This window comes from Lepisma saccharinum, chromosome 24 (genome assembly GCF_977018435.1).
Source record: "Lepisma saccharinum chromosome 24, izLepSacc3.1, whole genome shotgun sequence".
Classification (NCBI taxonomy): domain Eukaryota; kingdom Metazoa; phylum Arthropoda; class Insecta; order Zygentoma; family Lepismatidae; genus Lepisma; species Lepisma saccharinum.
In genome coordinates this window covers 59,146,609-59,167,864 of record NC_139252.1, presented here as the reverse complement: position 1 = coordinate 59,167,864, position 21,256 = coordinate 59,146,609, and the positions used below count along the sequence as shown (strand labels likewise).

Below are 21,256 nucleotides of genomic sequence, written 5' to 3'. Positions count from 1 at the left end.
TCGTTGATGAAACTCTCGTGAACTCTTCTGAAATAAAACTCCTTTCCGATATTGTACTACTCCTCGCTGTAACTCCTTTGGTAACGTTCGGTAACAACTAATCACGCCATAACTTTCTTAGTTCAACAACTCTTATAATTCCGAGGCACTAACTGTGCACGCGATAGATTTCAGATACCGACTGGGGCTAAGAAATATTCTCCCGAGCTATTTAAACGAAATTCGAACTTCGGCCGTTGAGAGACCGCGTCTCTCAATAACGGTGTTTGCAGTATCTTCCTGCGATTCCGGAAGAATTCGTATCAGCGGTTTTTTACATCCGCTGAAGATCGCAGATGGCATTTGCTTGAAAGAAGCTCTTTCCAGCTTCTTTCATACTCGGGCCCTTTTTATGAAATGATTAGGCTATCGGACTATGGCGCCCGGGGTCCCGGATTCGAGTCATGCCTTGGGCATGATACGGTATATTGTCGTTATTTGTATCTCCCTGAATAACTCTTTGCAATATTCCCTACAGCCTAGTTTATACATTATTCTAAGTGCTCTCTTTTAAAGTCTCAGTATTCTGACAGTATTATTAGGTATAAAATGATCCACCCCAAGCTATTATGCCATATTCAACATAGGGGTAAATTAGTCCATAATATATGCATTTGTTAATTTCTGTTAAATTATATTCAGCCATTTGTTTTAGCAGGTATAGATTAGATGATAGTTTACTGCAGATGTTGTTAATTTGTTCTTCCCACGTTAATTTTTGATCTAGTATTATTCCCAAAAATTTACTGAAGATACAGTTTATATGAGCACATTGTCTATGCATAGTGTTTGTGACTCAAAATCCATGTTTCGGATTGTATTGAATACCATAAATTTTGTTATTTTCATCTTGCCTCAAGAACACGGAGCCGGCACTCCCTCAAATTTGGTGTCTCTCAGCTTCAACACAAAGAATAATGGTGCATATACCCTCTCGAACAATAGTTTATGACAGGAAATAAGTGGAAGGTTGGGGCCACAAACAAGAAATTGAACTGCATTTTGACAGAAATCTTCTTTTAGAGCAGATTTGTAGTGATCTCCTCATCCCCGTTTGAAACTTCGCTTTCCTACGTACACTCATTACAAATGGAGCTGTATCACTAATGTTCGTTTAGTTTCTTTTCTCTCTTCTATTCTAATCAGGGGTGCCCTCAGGGGGGGATTATGGCGCAAGTTGCGCCCTCGAGGTTTTTGGGGGGATTTTTTCCCTTCAAATAATATAAAATTCAACATTTATATCTTTTTCGAAAATATATGTAAAGATTTTACACCTTAAATGCACCATAATTAACCCATTAGATGAAGAAAAGAAAGTGTTTAAGAGTATTGTCGAAGGTGGGGGGGGGAGGGGAAGATATCAAACTTTCACATATTAAGCCTTAATTGACATGTGGGTTCTGGGGGGATTCTGAATTAAATTTTGGGGGGACAGTATCCAACTCTAGGTCTTAGATTATGGCGGGTATTTTAGTTAGCGGGGGATTGAACATTAAATTGAGGGGATATCCAGTTCTTGTGTATTGCTATTGTCTTAGACTGTTGCGGAAATTCTGGTGTGGAGACTGAGAATTATTTTTTTGGAGGAGGCAATAATCATTCTTCAGTAAGTCTAAAATTGATTGAGTATTAAATTTAGAAGAAGATAGAAAGTTCTTGATAAAGTGTTCAATCTTAGATTGTCAAGGGATTTCTGGAGAGAGTGGAGAGAGAGTTCGAACATTAAATTTTGGAGACTATATTTAGCGATATGGTATCCACACGTTTTCGCCCCGAACGTGCCAAAGGAGAAGCTGGAAAAGACTAAGGAAGTATTGACATCCTATTAAATTTATATTGTTGAAAGCCTGCAAAGAAATGGATGTAAAAATTTTCTTACTCGCTTCGCTCGCATTCTTGTATTCCTAGGATGCATGTTTGGTGCTCTAATGAGGTGAATGTGAAAGTTTTATACTATAGCTGCATTCCAAGACAAGCGATATTCTCGATTATGATCAACGATTTTAGGGGCGGTCTTGAGTGATGGGCTCCCTGTTGAGGGCGGAGGGCAGATCAAGTATAGTGTTCAGTCAATCTAAGAAGAAAGTTACTTTCGGTAGACACGCTGCCGTAATTAAATACTTTGTGTGGATGACGATATGGTTTGAGCGCGCGAATGATATGATTTTTTGGGGGGGACGCATGACATGATTTTGGGTGGGATGCGCCATTGGCCTTGGGGGGGGGGGTAGGCACCCCTGAAATTCTAATGTGATCACGTTTGCACAAGAAATTAATGTGAATAAAATATTCAATTATATAAATATTTCACAAGCGAGAGACCCTGTGCAGTGGCACGCATCGCACAACCCCGCCAGATATCCGTGTGGATCAATGGTAATGATTAGGGAAGGGATTTTAAGCTGCAGCACCTTTCCAAAACTATAGCTGTTTTCATACCGATCGTTTGAGATATGTATTTGAGGACATGAAATCAAGTAAAATGAACAAACTTTGTTGCACCTTTTTGCACCTTTTCGTGAGATTAGCGCATTTTTCCCCTTTTTACCCCCACCCCCGTTGATGCTTGAGCACCTTTTCCCACCCTTTTCTTTCATGTTTTGTTAAAACATTGGACAGAAGAATAAATGCTTTTCACTTTTCTTGAGCAGCTACATAAAATCCTATAGTCTCATTTTGTAGACCAGAACGAGCGCTACAAAATGGTGTAATATAATCATTGCAGCCCCAATAGTTCCCGAGATAATTTAGCAAAACCCGCGAGAGAAAACACAAACTTCAACAAAAACCTATTCGGCAGAACAACAGTTCTCTCTGCGGTCCGCGCGCATTATATACAGAATGCTCGGCAGAACCAGAGTTCTCTCTGCGGTCCGCGCGCATTATATACAGAAAACGCAGAAAGAGAGCATTGCATGAAGGCAATTTATCAGCACCTTTTTGAAAACATTTCCAGAACTTTTTTTTCCCCCTTTCGCGACCATAATTTTGCTGAAGTTCTGCGGTAACCACTTCAATTTTTTTGTAGACGAAGGTAAATGCCGTACAGAGGAAACGGAAATTGCGTTCTCATTGTAGCAACGCTGGAGCCAGGCAGAATCTAACGCTAGCCGTCGGTCATCCGAGGCCAAATTACACCCCCTTCCGCTGTTCATTTCCTTCCAACTAAATGCAGCAAATACTCCCCACAACCGGCACATTTCGAGACCAAGGTTATTCGAATCAATATTGATTGTCGCGTTCGTGTACATTTACCGGAACACGTCGAAGTGACAACGGGAACGTTGAGGCTTGCTTTCGTGATTAACAGACACTCCCATGGATGTTGCATGAAGCATATGTAGTTCTGGTGTGTGCTTTTAATTAGCGGCACCAGTGTGGATTTAAGTATTAGCGTTGTGTTTGTGTGTGTAGATTTTCCTGTTGCTGCATGCACAGTGAATTGTGAATTTCCCATTACTTTCAAGTAAATTGCAAGGTTAAAGTGCGTGATCCTTGTGGCGAATCTATACTCCATGTAGTTTTTAACCATGTGGTGTGGAGATGGAAGATGCGTTCCACAAGAAAACTCAATCAATTAATGTATACAGGTACCATTTTTCACAAACTTATCTAAATACTCATGCAAAAACATGAAACAATTTAGAAGAACCATTCAAATCTGATTTTCAGTCAGGATTCTAACACCATGATACACAGTCCTGTGTGTGCATTAAGCAGTTTTACAGTTGCATATTCATCATTATTTTAACATACTTTAATCGCTTATTAAGTTTGTCTGTCATGAGTGTAAGCAATGCTTTTTGTGTGACAGTATGCAATGGCACAACGCACTGGAACCTTTTTATGGCTCTTGATGAAAACTAATGATTTGTGTTTGTGAATTGAATATCTTAGCTAAATATGTAGGAATGTAAAAAACACCATAGTATTTTACTTTTCTGTAGGATAGCAAAACAAACCATGAAGAGCATTGGCAATCCATGGTAATGCAAGTATCAATGTTTCCAACATAGAATGCACAAAATAAAAATAAAGGACTTTTGCTATTCTAAGTGTAAATAAGAGTAAAGAATTTGTGTTCAACTGATAAAACTTTCAAAGATGGATGTCTTCATATCCAAAACTTACTTTTATGTACATGACCACAATCGACATGATAACTTGAAAGAAATATTAGAATCGGATGTTTCCAAATGCTTTCAGGATGACCTGCGCAAAGTTAATGAACTATTTGTACAAACCAGACATAATGAAGCTCTTAAAATACTGGAAGAAGTTAAAGAAATATTAATAGAAAGTTACGGTTCTGACCACGTGGATACCTTAGCAATAAAGGAGATCATAGCTTATATCCATCTGGAAACCGGAGCATATCGCAAAGCATTAAATGTACTTGAAGAGCTTGTGTATTCTAATCACCTCCAAAATGAAAAGATTAAAGCGAAGATAGCTTACATATATTCCAAACAAGGTGAACTGTGCAAAGCACTCACTTTGTATAAACAGTTGCAGAAAGATTTAGAGAAGTCTTGTGGTATAGACAATTTGGACACATTCCACATACAACAGGGAATCGCTGAAGTATACTGTGCACAAGGCAAATATAAAAAAGCTCTGGAAATACTTCAGAATTTATACGAGAGATCAGTGCAAAGTCATGGTACTGAGCACATCATCAGTTTGACAATAAAAGGTGGTTCTGCCAGTGTTCTCTTTGAACAAGGTTCATCTGATGAAGCACTGAAACTGTATGAAGAAATTCTCCAGACTTATGTCCGGTGCTTCAGTTCTAGGTCTTTGGATATTTTTAGACTGAAATATAACATAGCTGTCATCCGTGCAAGTGTAAGCAAATATCAAAGTGCATTGCTCATTTTTCAATGCCTGCATGATGAACACAAACATATCTTCAATTCAGATCAAGCTGAAGTATTACTAATGAGACAACATATAGCCAAAATGCTTTGTCAATATGGCAATTACAAAAAAGCTGAAGACATGTTGCAAACCTTGCACAAACGTTCAACTAAAATTCATGGCCCTGAACACATTTACACCTTGACAATAAAAGAAAGTCTTGCTGATGTTGCACATGAGCAAGGTTGCTACACAAAAGCATTTGAAATCTATGAACAGATTCTTTGCACGTTCAATCAGATGCATGCTTTTTATAATATTTTTAGAGTAAATTTGAAGAAAGGTGCTGTACTATTTCAACAGCAGAGATTTAACAATGCACTGGAATTGTATCAAGAAGTACAGTTCAACTTTGAGGAAGTACTTGGTGAAGACCACTTTGAAACGTTCACACTAGAATCAGAGATAGCTAGAGTATACTGCGTTCAAGGTGACCATAATAAATCTTTGAAAATGTTAGAAAGCTTGATGAAAAGATCGACGCGTATCTATGGCTCTACACACATTCAAACATTGATAATAAAATCATACATTGCTGGTGTTCACTTCAATCAAGACTCATATGATGAGGCACTAACAATCTGTGAGGAGCTCCTAGAGACTGCCAATCACAATCCTAACGTTAACCTTCCCCTTACTTTGGCCACAAAGCATATGAAAGCTCAAATAATTTTGTTACAAGGTAAATATAATATGGCCCTGAAATTTTACCAACAATTTCTAGAAGAGAGTGAGAAAGTTCTTGAGAGGGATCATCTTGAAATCTTCTGCATACAACGAGAGATAGCAGAGATATATTGCAAACAAGGTGAATACGAAAAATCTCTAGAACTGTTACAAAAATTGAAGAAAAGGCTGTTGGATCTTCATGGGCCAGACCATATTCAAACATTAAAGACCAAAGAAAAAATTGGCAGTGTTCTTTTCAACCAAGGTTTATACAATGAAGCAACAGAAATTCTTGATGAGGTTTTGGAGGCTCATTGTAAGCTTTTCAAATATAGGTATTTTGACATTTTCAGAATAAAACAAAACCTAGCTACTATGGCCTTAGCACAAGAAAAACTTAATAAGGCTTTCAACTTGTATCAGGCCTTGCTCGCTGAAAGTGAACACATCTTTGGTGCTAATCACATTAAAACTTTTCAAATTAAACGGGAATTAGCCAAAGCGTACTGTGTCCAGGGTAAATATGACAAATCACTGAACATGTTACAAGATGTATTTAAAAATTTGGTAGTGATTTGTGGTACTGATCACTTTCAAACTCTGGCAACAAAAGAATTACTTGCTCTAGTTTTTCTTGAACAAGGCTCATACTGTAAGGCACACGAAGTTTTTGAAGAAGTTCTACAAAAGTACACCCAGGTCTATAGTAGTAGATATTTGGAGATCTTTAGGATAAAACAGTTAATTTTAGAGATACTTCTTAAACAACAGGAATTAGAAAAAGCATTACATTTATGTGAAAAAATGGAACAAGAATTTAAGCCATTTTTTGGTGCAAATAATTCTGAAATATTTATGCTAAAACAAGAAGTTGCAAATGCATACTGCAGCAAAGGAGAATATGAAAAATCTCTCACAATTATACAAGAGCTGCTTCAGAGAGCTGTGGATATATATGGTACCAATCATGCTTGTACCTTGAAAATAAAGGAAACTGTTTGCAATATTCTAATTGAACAAGGTTCATATGATGATGCATTAATAATGTGTGAAGAGATTCTTACAGCATACAAAAGACATTTCAATTGTAAATATACTGATATCTTTAATATGCAAATCATGAAAATTAAATTCCTTTGGATGAAAAATGAACATGACAAAGCATTAAGGTTGTGCCAGGAAATTCTAGATGAAATAAAGTATTCTTTTGGCACAGATAACAAGCATTATTTGGAAGTACAAGATTATATATGTGAAATACACTATGCCAAAGGTGAAGTAAAAGAAGCGTTGGAAATGTACAAGGAAATACTTGGCAAAAGAGCAGATGCAGATAATAATTCCATCGTCATTACAATGAAGAAAAGTATGGCCAAAATGCTCACTTCACAATATAGTCTTGATGAGGCAATAGATATGTATGAAGAGATCCTAGACAATTACCAACAGTGTTTGTCTCCAACGCACCCTGATGTCTTAGCAGTAAAGATAAAAAAGGGCAAAGTTCATGATTTGCAACAAGAATATGACACGGCTCTTAATTTATATGAGGAAGTATTGAAAACTTATGAAGAAACATTTGGTCCACAACATCAGAAGACTTTAAAAGTGAAAACGTACATAGGCAGAGTACACCGCAGGCAAGGGAAATTACAAGAGGCACTCAAGGAGATGCTAGAAGTAAAAAACCAGAATTATAGCTCCCATCCTATCCGCATTTTTAAAATCTGGCAAGAAATAGGCCATGTGCACTCAAGTCTTGGCAATTATGATGAGGCATTCAAAATACATATGGAAATCTTGGATATGTTTTGTCACATTTTCCCTCCTAATCATCATCGTATTACTGATCTTGAACTGAGTGTAGCTTACTTACACTATCGCCTAGGGAACTATGAGATAGCAATTGAAGCTTACCAAAATGTAATAGAGAAAATGGAGAAAAAAGTTGGCCCAGACCATCCAGAGGTAATGAAACTCAAATCTCTACAAGCTGATGTGTACTGTGATAGAGGTGAATATGAGAAAGCACTTCAATCCTACAATGAGATCCTTAAGAAAACTACTGAACAGTGTGGTAATACTCATCCTCAAGTGTTGAAAGTAAGAATGAAAATAGCAAATGCACTTGATAAACAAGGACTGTACAACAAAGCACTAGGCATTTATCAGCAGATGTTGCATGTACACAAACTACCTTCACATGCTGATCATCCGGACACATGGAAAATAAAAAATGAAATGGCAGTCATATTCCTCAAGCAAGGTAAAATTGAGAGAGCCCTAGAAATTTTTGAAGAGTTTCTAAACATATATAAATATTTGCACACTCCAAATCCTGACAAAATTAGAGAGATTAAATTTATCATAGGTAATATACTCTACAATCATGATATGTATGAGCAATCAATCAAAATATACACAGAAATTGCAGATAACACAAATGATGTCCAACCTCTTATTATGGCAAAGTATAATGTAGCAGAAGCATTTCTTAATCAAGGTGGATATGACAAAGCACTAGAAATTGATAAAGAATCAATTGACATATGCTTAGATCGTCTTGGACCTTGCCACCCGTGTACTTTAAGAATCTGGGAACATATTGCTTCAATATACATGGCACAAGGCAACTTTGATAATGCATATATACTGTGTATAGGTTTATTAAAAACATGCACTGCAGTCTTGGGTCCAGATGATGACCAAATATTTGACATTCTTAAGCGTTTAATGTGTATACGTGTATGTATAGAAACTGGGGACACAATTAATCCTCAACATATGCTTACTGCTTATGAAGTCAGGTCAGGTAAAGTTGTTACTGTTACAAATAGATTTGGGGTCACATCATTGCATTTAGCTGCCCAATATGGCAATGCTAAAGTTGTAGAAATGTTGATAGAAAATGGTGCAATGATTGAAGCAGTGGACATAAATTACTGGACACCATTGCATGATGCTGTAAACAACGACGATCTGGACACAGTGTGTGTATTGTTGAAAAATGGAGCAAACATAAATGCCATTAATAAAGACAAGTGCACACCAATCTGTTATGCAAGAGACACTTCGGTGAGGAAAGTTTTATCTTCAACACAGCAACTGTTCAATGCTGTCAGGCATCGAATTCCTCAATCCAAAATAGATAAACTTATTCCCATAGCTATTGCAAGTGCTACTTCCAGCACTAACCGACTGACAATGTTGCATTTTGCTGCATTTTATGGAAATGTGAGCCTTGTCAGAAGATTGCTGCAAAATGATGGCAATGTCAATGCATTGGATGAAGATAGCTGGACGCCATTGAACTATGCCATCCAAGAGGGTCATCTAAGTACCGTACTACTCCTATTAAGTAATGAGGCAAATTTAAGTATTGAATCTCAAGATGGAAAATCTCCAATAGATTTAGCACAGGCGATGCTGGTGAAAAACCCAAACAATCCTTGCTATAAGAAGATTGAAATCCTACTTCAAATCTTAAGTCCTGATCTAGCTGTAACAAAAATTGCAGGTGAGAAATCGCTATATGATGAAAGCATTGCAAGAACAGAAAATACAAAATCAACAAAACAAGAAGAAACAAATCCTCAGAATTTTCACAAACATCACTGTACAACACCTTTACCAATACACCCATCTTGTGATTCTGATTCCTCCCAAAGACGAAACCTTGAGAAGAGAAATGAAGAGTCGAAATCAGAAGGGTCATCAAGTAGGAAGTCTTGGCGAAGAAAGAATAAGTTTTCAAAAGTCGGACAAAGGAAGACAGGAGAATGCAGGAAGAAGGAAAGTAACGAAGACAAATATCCAGGGGTGTGGCAAGAAGCAGAAGAAATGGAGGCAAGAAACAGGGCAAAAGAACTATTGCAGGATGAAGATGAGACAGGAATACCAAGCAACAGGATCAAAAGGGCAGGTGCTAGACAATTCTTTATTGAACAATTCACATTCCTTGCCCTGTATGACAAACTCCGATTAAAATTTCTTCAGCTGTATCATGAATATAAGAGAATACATGGAGAATTTTTAAAGGACACATGTGATACCTGTGAACCTGGAGAAGCATCTGAACAACTGAAGGACTTGGAAGCAGACTTCTATTCTTTGAAGACAATATTTGAGAGGTATGTGCAAGCAGAGCAGCAAAGTCTAGACATAATGATACCATATGCAGACACAACAATTGAAACATTTAAATATGAAGTATTATTGAAAGTGCAAAGGGGTAAAGAATTGGCAGAGAGGAACATTCAAAGAACAAAAGAAGAAAAGGAAGTAGTAGAACAAATAGCAAAGAACCGAGTTTGAAGAAAAAAACAAATTTGATAAGATTATAATGAGATTATCTAAACTTTGATGTGTCGCTATCTATATTACAATTTTCCCACTTTTTTATCCTTTCAAGTCAACTTATAAATGGAAAAATATGAAATTATCTCCAAGAGAGGGCACTTCATAGTGCTAAAAACAAGTGAAGATTATATTCTGTGATTCCTAAACATGCTGACCTAGGTGCTGTCCAATTTCATTTTCTTTGTAGGTAAACTAATCTACACAAAGATTTTATTAAGCTGTGGCATAAATAATGTTCGAATTAACTTGTAACAAGTGGTAATGAACTGTACATTTGTATCATAACTGTTCACAAAATCAAAACTATGTTATATTGTGATGTACGATTACACTACTGTGTGGTCATTAATTTTAGTCAGAGAAGAAGGTGTATATTTTGTAAAGTTTTACAAAACAAATACTATATAGTCAGTTGCATGTAAGTTTTTTTATATATAAAGCAAGGAATTATGTAATACATTCCTATGTATGGTATTTACTATTGTGAAATAAGGATATTAATTTTGACAACAGTTGCTAAGTGTTCATAAAAGCTGTGATATGTTCATATTAAAATCTGCTGGGTCTTGTCTGCACTACAAATAAAATGACTTACTCAATTTTCAACTGGATCTTGAAAAAAAAGAAGATACATTGTGGAAACAGCTGTGTGATGTTCCTAACTGTTAATCACAGCACAAAACCCCTTCACAACCAACAGTTACAAATTCAAGGATATCAGCATCAGTGCCTAATAAGAAATAGATCAAAATAAGAAATTGGGTGAGTACTCTCTACATTGCATTTGTATGATAAGTTTATAATGTAGGATGTGAAATCAGGGTTTGCACGTTACAATATGCAGCAGCACAAGCTCTTGAGTTGAAAAATATACAAACTAGGGCTGAGCCGATACCAGTTTGAACCGATACTCTGACCGATACAGATACTTGAAAATTGTAATGAATATTACAATTATAATTAAAAGTTGTGGAAAATATTGATTAACATTTGTGTGTAAATATTCCACTTTAAAATATTCAAGAATTACACCTGAATATTAAATTACATGTTATGTTATCAAAAAATCATTTTTTCACACAAAATTGGTGTAGAATACAAAGAAACTTGCAATTTTGCATAATTTTTAGGATAATTAGACTTCACGAAATGTCCCGCAACATTTTTGCGGAGTCAGTGAAAGATCAAAATGCCGGGAAAGTATCGGCAGGTTTTGGTAAATAAATTCCAACCGATACTTTCCGATGCATCAGCTCAGCCCTAATACAAACTATTGGGAAACATATAGAATTGGCTGTTTTCAATTTGGCAGTAATTATCATATTTTATTGTTGATCGGTAAATTAGATTCCAACCAATGAAACTAAATTCTATTGCAGGGTTTGTGCTAATTAGTATAATTTGATAATTAAATTTCAGCTGGCATAATGATAAACATGATGATCATGATAAGTTTATGCTTTAATCCACGGGCGTAACTTGGAGCCTAGATTTGGGAGAGAGGGGTGACAAAATCAGAAAGTTTTCCATCCCATATAAATAGCATCCAGGACTATTTCGCAAAATAACTGTTACATTTGCAAAATCATCAAAATTACCAATTAATTTTCTTCCAAAACCAATTTTTAATCGAAAATTCTATTAATTCTTCACAGAGGAAAAAGTTTGGAATAACCAAAATTAGTTTTCTGGCAACCGAACACTTGTTTAAACAAGCAACAAGCAAATGATTATCTCTTTAGTGATCGAGCAAATGTGCTTATTACCAACTTTAGTAAATAGTACTACAGGGTGTATCAGAAGTCCCTTGCCACCCCTTGTAAAATCCGCAGTGATGTAGTTTCATGGAATTTGATATGGGCGATACAAAATATGCCTAGGGGGATACGTTTTGGAGTTTGTCATGGGGACGGCCGTCATCTTGGTTCCGCAATTTTGAATTCAACTTTTTTTAATTAAAATGATAGGTGGGTCATGTGATACATGACCATAGGCTAGAATTTCGTCAGGATGTCAAATTTGAAATCAGATTTCATGTAACTTCGTTTGGTGAAAAGTTATTGGCAACTGAAAGTGATGTTTACCTGTTACAGAATGTGCTCCACATGTTGTCCGTGTTGGGCAATGCACGTGTGCAGACTCTTCTCCCAATGTCTGTGGACACCGAGCAAGGTATCTGGTGAAATTTGCTCAAAGGCAGCCATGATACGTTGTTCCAGATGACAAAGATCATGAATTTTCACACCATACACCATACCCTTAACGTTTCCCCAAAGGTAGATGTCCATTGGAGTTAGGTCTGGTGATCGGGCAGGCCATTCAACTGGCCCACGTCGACCAATCCATGTCCCAGGAAATTGTTCATCCAGGTACTGATGCACCTGCATGCCATAATGGGGAGGCTCACCATCTTGTTGAAAAAACCTGGGAAATGTACCATCTTCCGACATCAGAGCTGGCAGTATCTGTTCCTGTAGCATCCCCAGGTACCGTTCCGCATTTAAATTTCCTTGAATGAAAAAAGGACGGATTATGCGTGTTCCCCATATGCCTGCCCACACCATAATTTTGCCTGCACCGGTCATTTTGGAGGGATCTGTCCATGCGGGGTTGTCATGCGACCAATAGCGCATGTTTTGCCTATTCACCTCCCCATTTACGTAGAAGTTCGCTTCATCGGAATGGAGTATCTGCATAGCGACGTTTGGATTTAGCCGTAATTGCGCGATAGCCCACTCGCAAAACTGCACGCGGCGATCTGGATCATCCTCGGAGAGGTGTTGCTGCATTTGCACCTTATACGGATGCCACTTCTGCCTCTGTAGCACCCTGTACACTGAACTGTGACTCATAGCACATTGCATTGCTATACGACGTGTGCTTCTCTGCGGTGACGTCGAGGAGGAGGCCAGCACTGCAGTAGCTGTTGCTTCATCCATGACTGTCCGTGGTCGTCCACTACGCGGTCTGTCCGAGACCGTGCCAATCTCCTCGAATTTGGTTAATGTGCCACTGCAACATGTAAAACAGGGTAACGTTCTGAATGACGCAGGTTGAAATCGGCAGCCACTGCACGGGCACTTCTCCCACCCCACAGTTTGACGATCTGGATGCGTTCCTCAGTTGTTAACGACATGGTTCAGCACCTGCAACATACAGGTAAACATCACTTTCAGTTGCCGATAACTTTTCACCAAATGAAGTTACATGAAATATGATTTCAATTTGACATCCTGAAGAAATTCTAGCCTATGGGCATGTATCACATGACCCACCTATCATTTTAAATAAAAAAGTTCAATTCAAGATGGCGGAACCAACATGGCGGCCGTCCCCGTGACATACTCCAGAAGATGTCACCCTAGGCCTATTTTGTATCACCTATATCAAATTCCATGAAAATACATCACTGCGAATTTTACAAGGGGTGGTAAGGGACTTCTGATACACCCTGTATATTCATTGTTTACAGTAATTCAACCAAATTACTTTGTCCTGTGTTGCAGTGTTATTCACTTTATGACTTACGAAAACCATGTAGTCATGAGCGTATAATATTGAGTATTGAAGAGGGACCACTGTTGTTGTACAGGGTGGTCCAAAAGTGTGGAGACACCCGAATAAAAGTTGAATGACATACTATTCTGCAAAACTAACATTGTAGGTTTGTAATGGAGGTGGGGGAAAATGTTATAGCTAGGGCATATAACGATGACGGCCGCCATCTTGAATTCAACTTCAAAATTTTGAATGGGATATGATATATATGATATATCAAATCAGGCTAGAATTTCACGAGAAATGCAATGGTTAAGGTTTTTTCGACGTATCTTTAACCTTTAACTTTTAATTTAATCTTTAACCAGATACACATTTTAATGCATTTTTCTCTATGCGTTACCGACGCGCTAAATACATTTTAATGCATTTTTCTAACACCTCGAAAAGGATCAAATTGGTACAAGAATTGAGTCATAACTTTTTACTGGTTAAAGATACGTCGAAAAAAACCTTCGCCATTGCATTTCTCGTGAAATTGTAGCCTGATTTGATATATCATATCACCCCCTTCCCATTCAAAATTTTGAAGTTGAATTCAAGATGGCGGCCGTCATCGTCATATGCCCTAGCTATAACATTTTTCCCACATCTCCATTACAAACCTACAATGTTAGTTTTGCAGAATAGTATGTCATTCAACTTTTATTCAGGTGTCTCCACACTTTTGGACCACCCTGTATACTACACCCAAGTTATTGATACTAATGTGAAAAACATGTTGTACTGAAAGCAAACAAGCAAAAACGAATCAAGTCAGTGGCATATTTTCATAGAAGCCTATTAAATGTTGATTGGTATTTGATGTAGTGGCTAAAGCATACATGTATGTTTCATTTTCCCTTTATCTTCAACATCGCACCCCTAAATTTCATTTTCCACCCCCTCAGCACCCTAGATGGTTTCGCACTTAGTCCATTTCGTGCTTATTCAGATGTTGAAGTTTGGTTTCGCGATTGATCCGTTTCCGCTTTAATTCCCTTTGCGCTAATTCCTACACGTTTATTCCATTCTCACTTAACCCTAGCAATACCAAAGGGGAAAGACCCACTGATTCATTTTTTGCACATTACATGTATATCCATCAATGTAAAAATTCATAAAAAATAGTAATTGTTCTTTGCAATATTTCGAATAACATCGCGTGATTTTTCCCAAAAATGTTCATTAAAAAGTTACTTTATTTCGTTGATGTTGTTTATGGGCCTCAAAGGCCCACCCCTTGGTAATTCTAAGGAAAGATTTCGCAATGATGTTTTAAAGGTATTTCAATACACGAGAGGATATATTCAATTGCTAAACTTTAGTGACAATTTGAAATAATGAACGTATGGGTAGTAGAAAAAGAAAAAAAAGATAACTTTGTTAAAGTTTTGCACAGTTTAAGCATTGTTCCGAGTATCAACATTGTAATGGAAGAAAAGTAATAAATGTTACTGATTCATTTTACTATAATTACTTAAAGATAATTATGTAATTTATCTTTCATGTATAATCCATAACAAAACATGAAAGTAGGGTCTAATTAGTTAACTTGTGTACAAATGACAGAAAACACACATCAGTCCAGTTCCATTGAACTTTCATTCATGGGCCTCTGAGGCCCTCCCCCTTGGTAATCCGTGTAACAAAAAATACCTTGGCATTGCTAGGGTTAATCCTTTTTGCGTTTAATCTTTTCGCGCTTATTCCACCACCCCTAATCCGAGGAATGAACTTTCCCCACTATGAAGCTCACTCAGTCTCTAATCAATGGGTAGGGTATCTACGGGTGAAGATAACCGGGGCATGGACGTGTTGCTCACGAGACGAGACGAGACGAGACTTTGGTCTGTCCCGTCCCGTCTCGTGAAAATGCCGTCTCGTCTCGAAAATATACGTTTGTCTCGTCCCCTGTCTCGTCTCGAAGGGTTCGCCAGTAGCGGCTCGTGCCTAAAATAACAGGTGAAGAAGTACATTTATAGGCAATGAAAAACAAATAGTAAGTGTCAGTGGGCTCCCCACAACTTAAAACGTCTTTTTTGTCTTCATCCGTCCATCTGGAAAATGGTGTCTGCAACAAATTACACCCTGAGTCATTTACTGGGTTCATTGTACAAACCACAGCTCAACACATGAACACAACACACGATAGGAAACGCGAAACACACACGCGGAACAAGATCTCGCGAGAACGCAACGATTTTGCCACAACCACTGGATGCAATGTTTTCTGTCGACGAGAGAACTGCTGCACCTAGATGGCGACACCCGTTCAATTCCAACGCTAGGTAACGTCACCGTTGCCATGACAACCTGGCGGCGTCTGATCTTGGTTTGTCTATGCTACGACGAACTCTTCACTTTTCGTAGCGCCGAGCGACGTATTATTTGAGTATTATCGTGTGCGTTCTGCTGGGAAATAGTTTAATTTAACAAGCAAATGAAAAATGTCAATATTAATTTGAAAATTAGGTGAAAACATCTGCACTTGTTGCACTTGGCCAGCCGCCACTGGTTCTGTCCCGTCTCGTCTCGTCTCGTGAAAGTAATGCAGGACATTATACCAACAAAATTTAAAACTGGAAGACATCACAAAATATTATTCCCGAAAGTGGGTAAAACCTTAAAATATTTTGTTCACTGTATAGTGAGAATAAATAAGGTTCGTTAACCATAAGGACATTAATCTAATATATAAAAATGGATGTGTGTGTGTTTGTTCCGGCATAACTCTCGAACGCCTGGAGCGAATTGAGCCAAACTTGGTACGCGTATCATTTGAAATCTCGAAAGAAATGCTGTGGGGGTAAGACAGCCCTGGAGGTGGGGTTGGGAAGGGGGTTGCATGTAAAAATAATCGAAAACGACCAATATTAGTATGGAATCCATAGTTTTCTGGGTCGCTAAGATGAATAGCGACACTCCCAATGCCGTTCAACTCCAAGTTCATCACCTATCGGGATGGGGGTTGAGAGGGGGTGAAAATTAAAATGTCAAAAATTACCAAGATTAGTGTCGCATCCATAGTTTTTGGAGTCGCTAAGCTAATTGGTGACATTAACGATGACCAAACTTAGTACACATTTGAACTACACTCTGGAAAGAAATACTGTGGGGTAAGACACCCCTGGTACCCCTAGGGTCGGGGATGGGAAGGGGTGACATTTAAAATAATCGAAAACGACCGATATTAGTGTGGAATCCATAGTTTTCGGGGTCCATAAGATGAATAGGGACACTCCCAATGCCGTTCAACTCCAAAACACCCCTGGCACCCCCAGGGTGGGTGTGCGAAGGAGGAGACATGTAAAACGACCGATATTAGTGTGGAATTCATAGTTTTCGGGATCGCTAAGATGAATAGTGACACTCCGAATGTCGTTCAACTCCAAGACACCTCTGGTACCCCTAGGGGTGGGGTGGGAAGGGGGTGACATGTAAAAATAATTTTAAAAAAACACCGATATTAGTGTGGAATCAATAGTTTTCGGGGTCGCTAAAATGAATAGTGACACTCCCAATGCCGTTCAACTCCAAGACACCTCTGGTACCCCTAGGGGTGGGGTGGAAAGGGGGTAACGTAAAAATAATTTTTAAAAAACACCGATATTAGTGTGGAATCAATACTTTTCGGGGTCGCTAAAATAAATAGTGACACTCCCAATGCCGTTCAACTCCAAGACACCTCTGGTACCCCTAGGGGTGGGGGTGGGAAGGGGGTGAAATGTAAAACGACCTATATTAGTGTGGAATCCATAGTTTTCGGTGTCGGTAAGATGAATAGTGACACTCCCAATGCCGTTCAACTCCAGGTTCATTTTACACTATGATTAGAATTCAATGTTTTCCTGTTTCATAAAAGATTGGGATAAATAAATACCCGAGCAACGACGGACAATCAGCTAGTATTTAATATAATGTTTGTTAATTACCAATAGGTAGAGAATGAAATCTACTTTGTTCTTTTTCTGCCTTCAATCAACTCTTGTATCCATCGTACACTAAGGTAGCTTTCAGACCGAAGCAACAAACGACAGGCGACAAGCCGCATGGGGAGTTTGCACCGAAGTTACGATCAACACGAGCCCCTTCCGTATATAGGCAAATATTCACCCCATAGTATGCATACCAACTAACAGACCGAGGCTACACTATGCACGATATTAAGTTTCAGCGATAAAGAACAGGAACACCTTGTCGTGTTACTTCGGTTCGGGATGTCACATTTACTGAGTGTTCGATTTCAAGCGGTTGCTTGTCGCTTCTCGCCTGTCGCGTGTCGCTTTAGTCTGCAAACTCCTTTGAGGGAGCGTTCAGAACGAAGTGAGAAGCGACATGGTAGTTCACACGTGACACAGGCAACTTCAGTTTATTAGCAAGCATTCACAGTCCGAGGCAACATGACGCACGGTATTCAGAAAACGGTCTAATCCGTTCAACACGCAAGTGACAATCGACCCCGAACAGTTTGTTGCGTCGCTTGGGTTGCAATGTTTCATGTAAGGGAGAGTTCAAACCGAAGCGACACGCGACACATGCTGCTTGGGAACTAGCCCATCAACAGTAGTATTGCACCCCGTGGCGGCATGAGACGCAGTGCAAGCCTGCGTTCGATCGGTGGAATCCCCAAGCGACACAAGGGTTTCGCACCAAAGCGACAAGCGACACAAGCTCCTTTAGTCTCTAAGCAGGCTTTCCCCACGCATGCGCTACCAACGGACAGAGGCGACACGATGCACTACATTAGAAAACGGTCAAGTCCGAGCGACACGAAAGCGACAAGCGACACGTTCCGCTCGTCATGTCGCTTCCGTTCTGAAGGTTATATTTATTACTGAGGGTTCATTTCCAAGTGGCAGGCGTCGCTTCTTGCCTCTTGCATGTCGCTTTTTACTCCTTTGACTTCAGGCAATATAGATTCTTTACGTCAACGCAGGTAATATTGGCCTATTACCAGGTTTTTGGTGCGAAATCTTAAGAGTTTGCAACCAGTACTGAGGATGGAGCTGTTGATTTTAAGAAGAGGGGTCGCAATGAATGAACTGTTTGTGGTGTCGAGAATTTTATGACGAATGTCCCCAATAAGGCTGGAAGAGGACATACACTAAACAATGGCAGTGGCTACCTCCACATCGTTTGGCGCAAGGATGAATGGAAGGAAGCCCTTGGGGTAGCAGTTGTTGAGGAAATTTCAGGATTTTTTCAAGTAAAGATGCCTGCAACACGAGGCTATAGTCTGGGCAAATTCTTTACGGGCATCGTGTGGCGAATTACGTTTTGCGAGGAGGAATCTTACAGAAATAACTCCAAAGAGCTTGCTAAAGAATCGAAGAAATGTTGGAACATCTAGAAATATGGAGAAGTATGAGAATGCTTAACCGGCGCAAGAAATTAATTAGAAATGAGATGTTGACATGGGCAGTGATAAAAAATACCTTTTCCCAGCGACACGTGCAGCTGGTCGTGCTACTTAGGTTCGGAAATTGACATAGGTTGTTACTTTGGTCTGGTCACTTCTTACTTCGGTCTGACCTATGCGACAAACAACACAGGACAGGCGAGAAGTGTCGCTTCCGAACGAACCAACAGTAATAAATGCAATTCTTCGTGCCGAAGCGCCGCGACAAGCAGGAGACGATAAGGATCACCCAGGGAAGTTATGCCACAAATTGATTACATTTCCTCACAGAATTCAGGTGTTTTCTTGCTCCAATTTTAGTTTCCATGTCTTCCCTTTTTGCCGAATCCCGTTTCGCCCAATTACCCAGAGGCGCATTATATCATATTTCCATCCAAGTAAAAATTTCGGCGAAAGGGGAATTCCCGTTTCACCGATTATTTTGAAGGGAGGGAATTCTCCCTCCGCTGGGAAATTTCATGTTTGAACAGACAGAATGCTTAATAAAAAGTTAAAAGGTGAGAGATACCTAGAGAGAATGATTACTGACCGCGAGGGGGTTTGGATGGGGAAATATTACAATTAGCAAGGGAGGTTACATGTCAAAAATCATATCACTTCCTTCCATGAGAAGACTACAGTCAGTTCCTTAGATGGCACGATTTTATGTGGAATATTCCTTATTCCTTGTGCGGGAATAATCTTGTTGTGAAGATAACAACTATTGTATGTCTCACTTAACTGTTCAGTGTGGTATTTAAGAAATTTCCAGTGGGGGAAATTCTGCTGACTGTCTAGGGACAGAATGAGATAATGACTTTATGCCATATAACATTTCCCTCCATGGATAAAATTTATCAAGCAGAGGGGGGATACAAGTACCCAGAGGTGGGGAAATTCCCCCATCCCCCCTACAAATACCACCCTGCGCGTTATAGCAGTAGTTTTTACATTAAAGGCGTTAAATATATTTAAGCTGTTTTAAGAATAAACAAATAATAAATTTCGTTACTATGCAAAAGTAAACAAAGTCCGCAATTTTCGTAATTTTCGTAAGGTTTACAATATTTTTCATAAATTTTCCATTCAAAGAAATTATCGAGAACTCTCACAATATTTTTATACATATATCTGAATCGGTATTTTAGCAAAGTGCTTCTATCTGGAGAAGTATTACAGCTTAAAATTACTAAGCTTGAATACATTGAAAAATGGAAGTAATACTGGATTTCAGAAGAGTATAAAAACTAAATAAGATAGCCTTTTTATGTAATAGACGCTGATTTCGGTTTCCAAAGAATATCCTTTACTCCGAGTAAATAAATATTCGCAACTGATTAATTATTTTCTTTGTATTTTTTTCGAGACTTTCGAGACGAGACTTTTCACGAGGTGGTCAGTCTCGTCTCGTCTCGAATTTTGAAACGCTTGCCCCGTCTCGTTTTAGAGACGGGACACGAGACGAGACATGTCTCGTCTCGTGGGCAACACTAAGCATGGTACTGATCACATCGCCTTGGTATAGACGAGATCACTTCTACCCTGAACATGAATGACCTTGGCTCTCTAACGCTTGAAAACATTTCCAGATCGATAGCCGAGAGAATCTATTCATCAACTTTGTGTGCGTGCGCGTGTAAAGGAGTTGGAGTGCATGTGTGTATCGGGCGCTGCTCTCGGAATCACTTTTCTCCATTATGTTGTTATTGTTGCGAAATGCAGGCATTGAAATAACGTCGGGAAAAAATCATTAGATTCACTCCAAGGTAGCAGTAAATGAACGAACATACTCCATTTCAACAACACGATACATTAAATACGACAATATTAATCTATGACTTACCTTTTTAACCACTTTTCATTCTGATGACATGTATAACCCATTGGTCAGACGGAGGTCCCAGGTTCGAATCCTGGTAAAGGAATGAATGTATCATTATGTTTCGTCCCATCTCCCATTTCATTCGTTCATCTTTTATCCCATCGTCGCGATTAACCAAGAAGGTAGGAAAGGAGACAGAAACTAACCAAAATAGAAGTAATCCGACGAAATGTAATCAGGGTTGAAGTCTGGACTTCAACATTCAGGCGCCATTTGGCGAGTGGCTTCAACATTCAGGCACAATTTGGCGAGTGGCTTCAACATTCAGGCGCCATTTGGCGAGCGGCTTCAACATTCAGGCGCCATTTGGCGAGCGGCTTCAACATTCAGGCGCCATTTGGCGAGTGGCTTCAACATTTAGGCGTCATTTGGCTAGTGGCTTCAACATTTAGGCGCCATTTGGCGAGTGGCTTCAACATTTAGGCGCCATTTGGCGAGTGGCTTCAACT

At 38.9% G+C, this 21,256-nt stretch overlaps 1 protein-coding gene across 1 annotated transcript; it reads left to right on the top strand.

Moving 5' to 3' along the window:
- Window positions 1-3,300: 3,300 nt before the first annotated feature.
- LOC145978322 (uncharacterized) lies at window positions 3,301-12,161 on the top strand. Its single transcript, XM_083110880.1, has 2 exons — window positions 3,301-10,749; window positions 12,081-12,161. The coding sequence occupies exon 1, from the start codon at window positions 4,144-4,146 to the stop codon at window positions 9,940-9,942; it is 5,799 nt and encodes a 1,932-aa protein (XP_082967006.1). The 5' UTR covers window positions 3,301-4,143; the 3' UTR covers window positions 9,943-10,749; window positions 12,081-12,161.
- Window positions 12,162-21,256: the final 9,095 nt, after the last annotated feature.

What these genes read in the sequence shown, in the direction of transcription:
- LOC145978322 (XM_083110880.1), top strand. Translation starts at nt 4,144, where the DNA reads ATGGATGTCTTCATATCCAAAACTTACTTTTATGTACATGACCACAAT.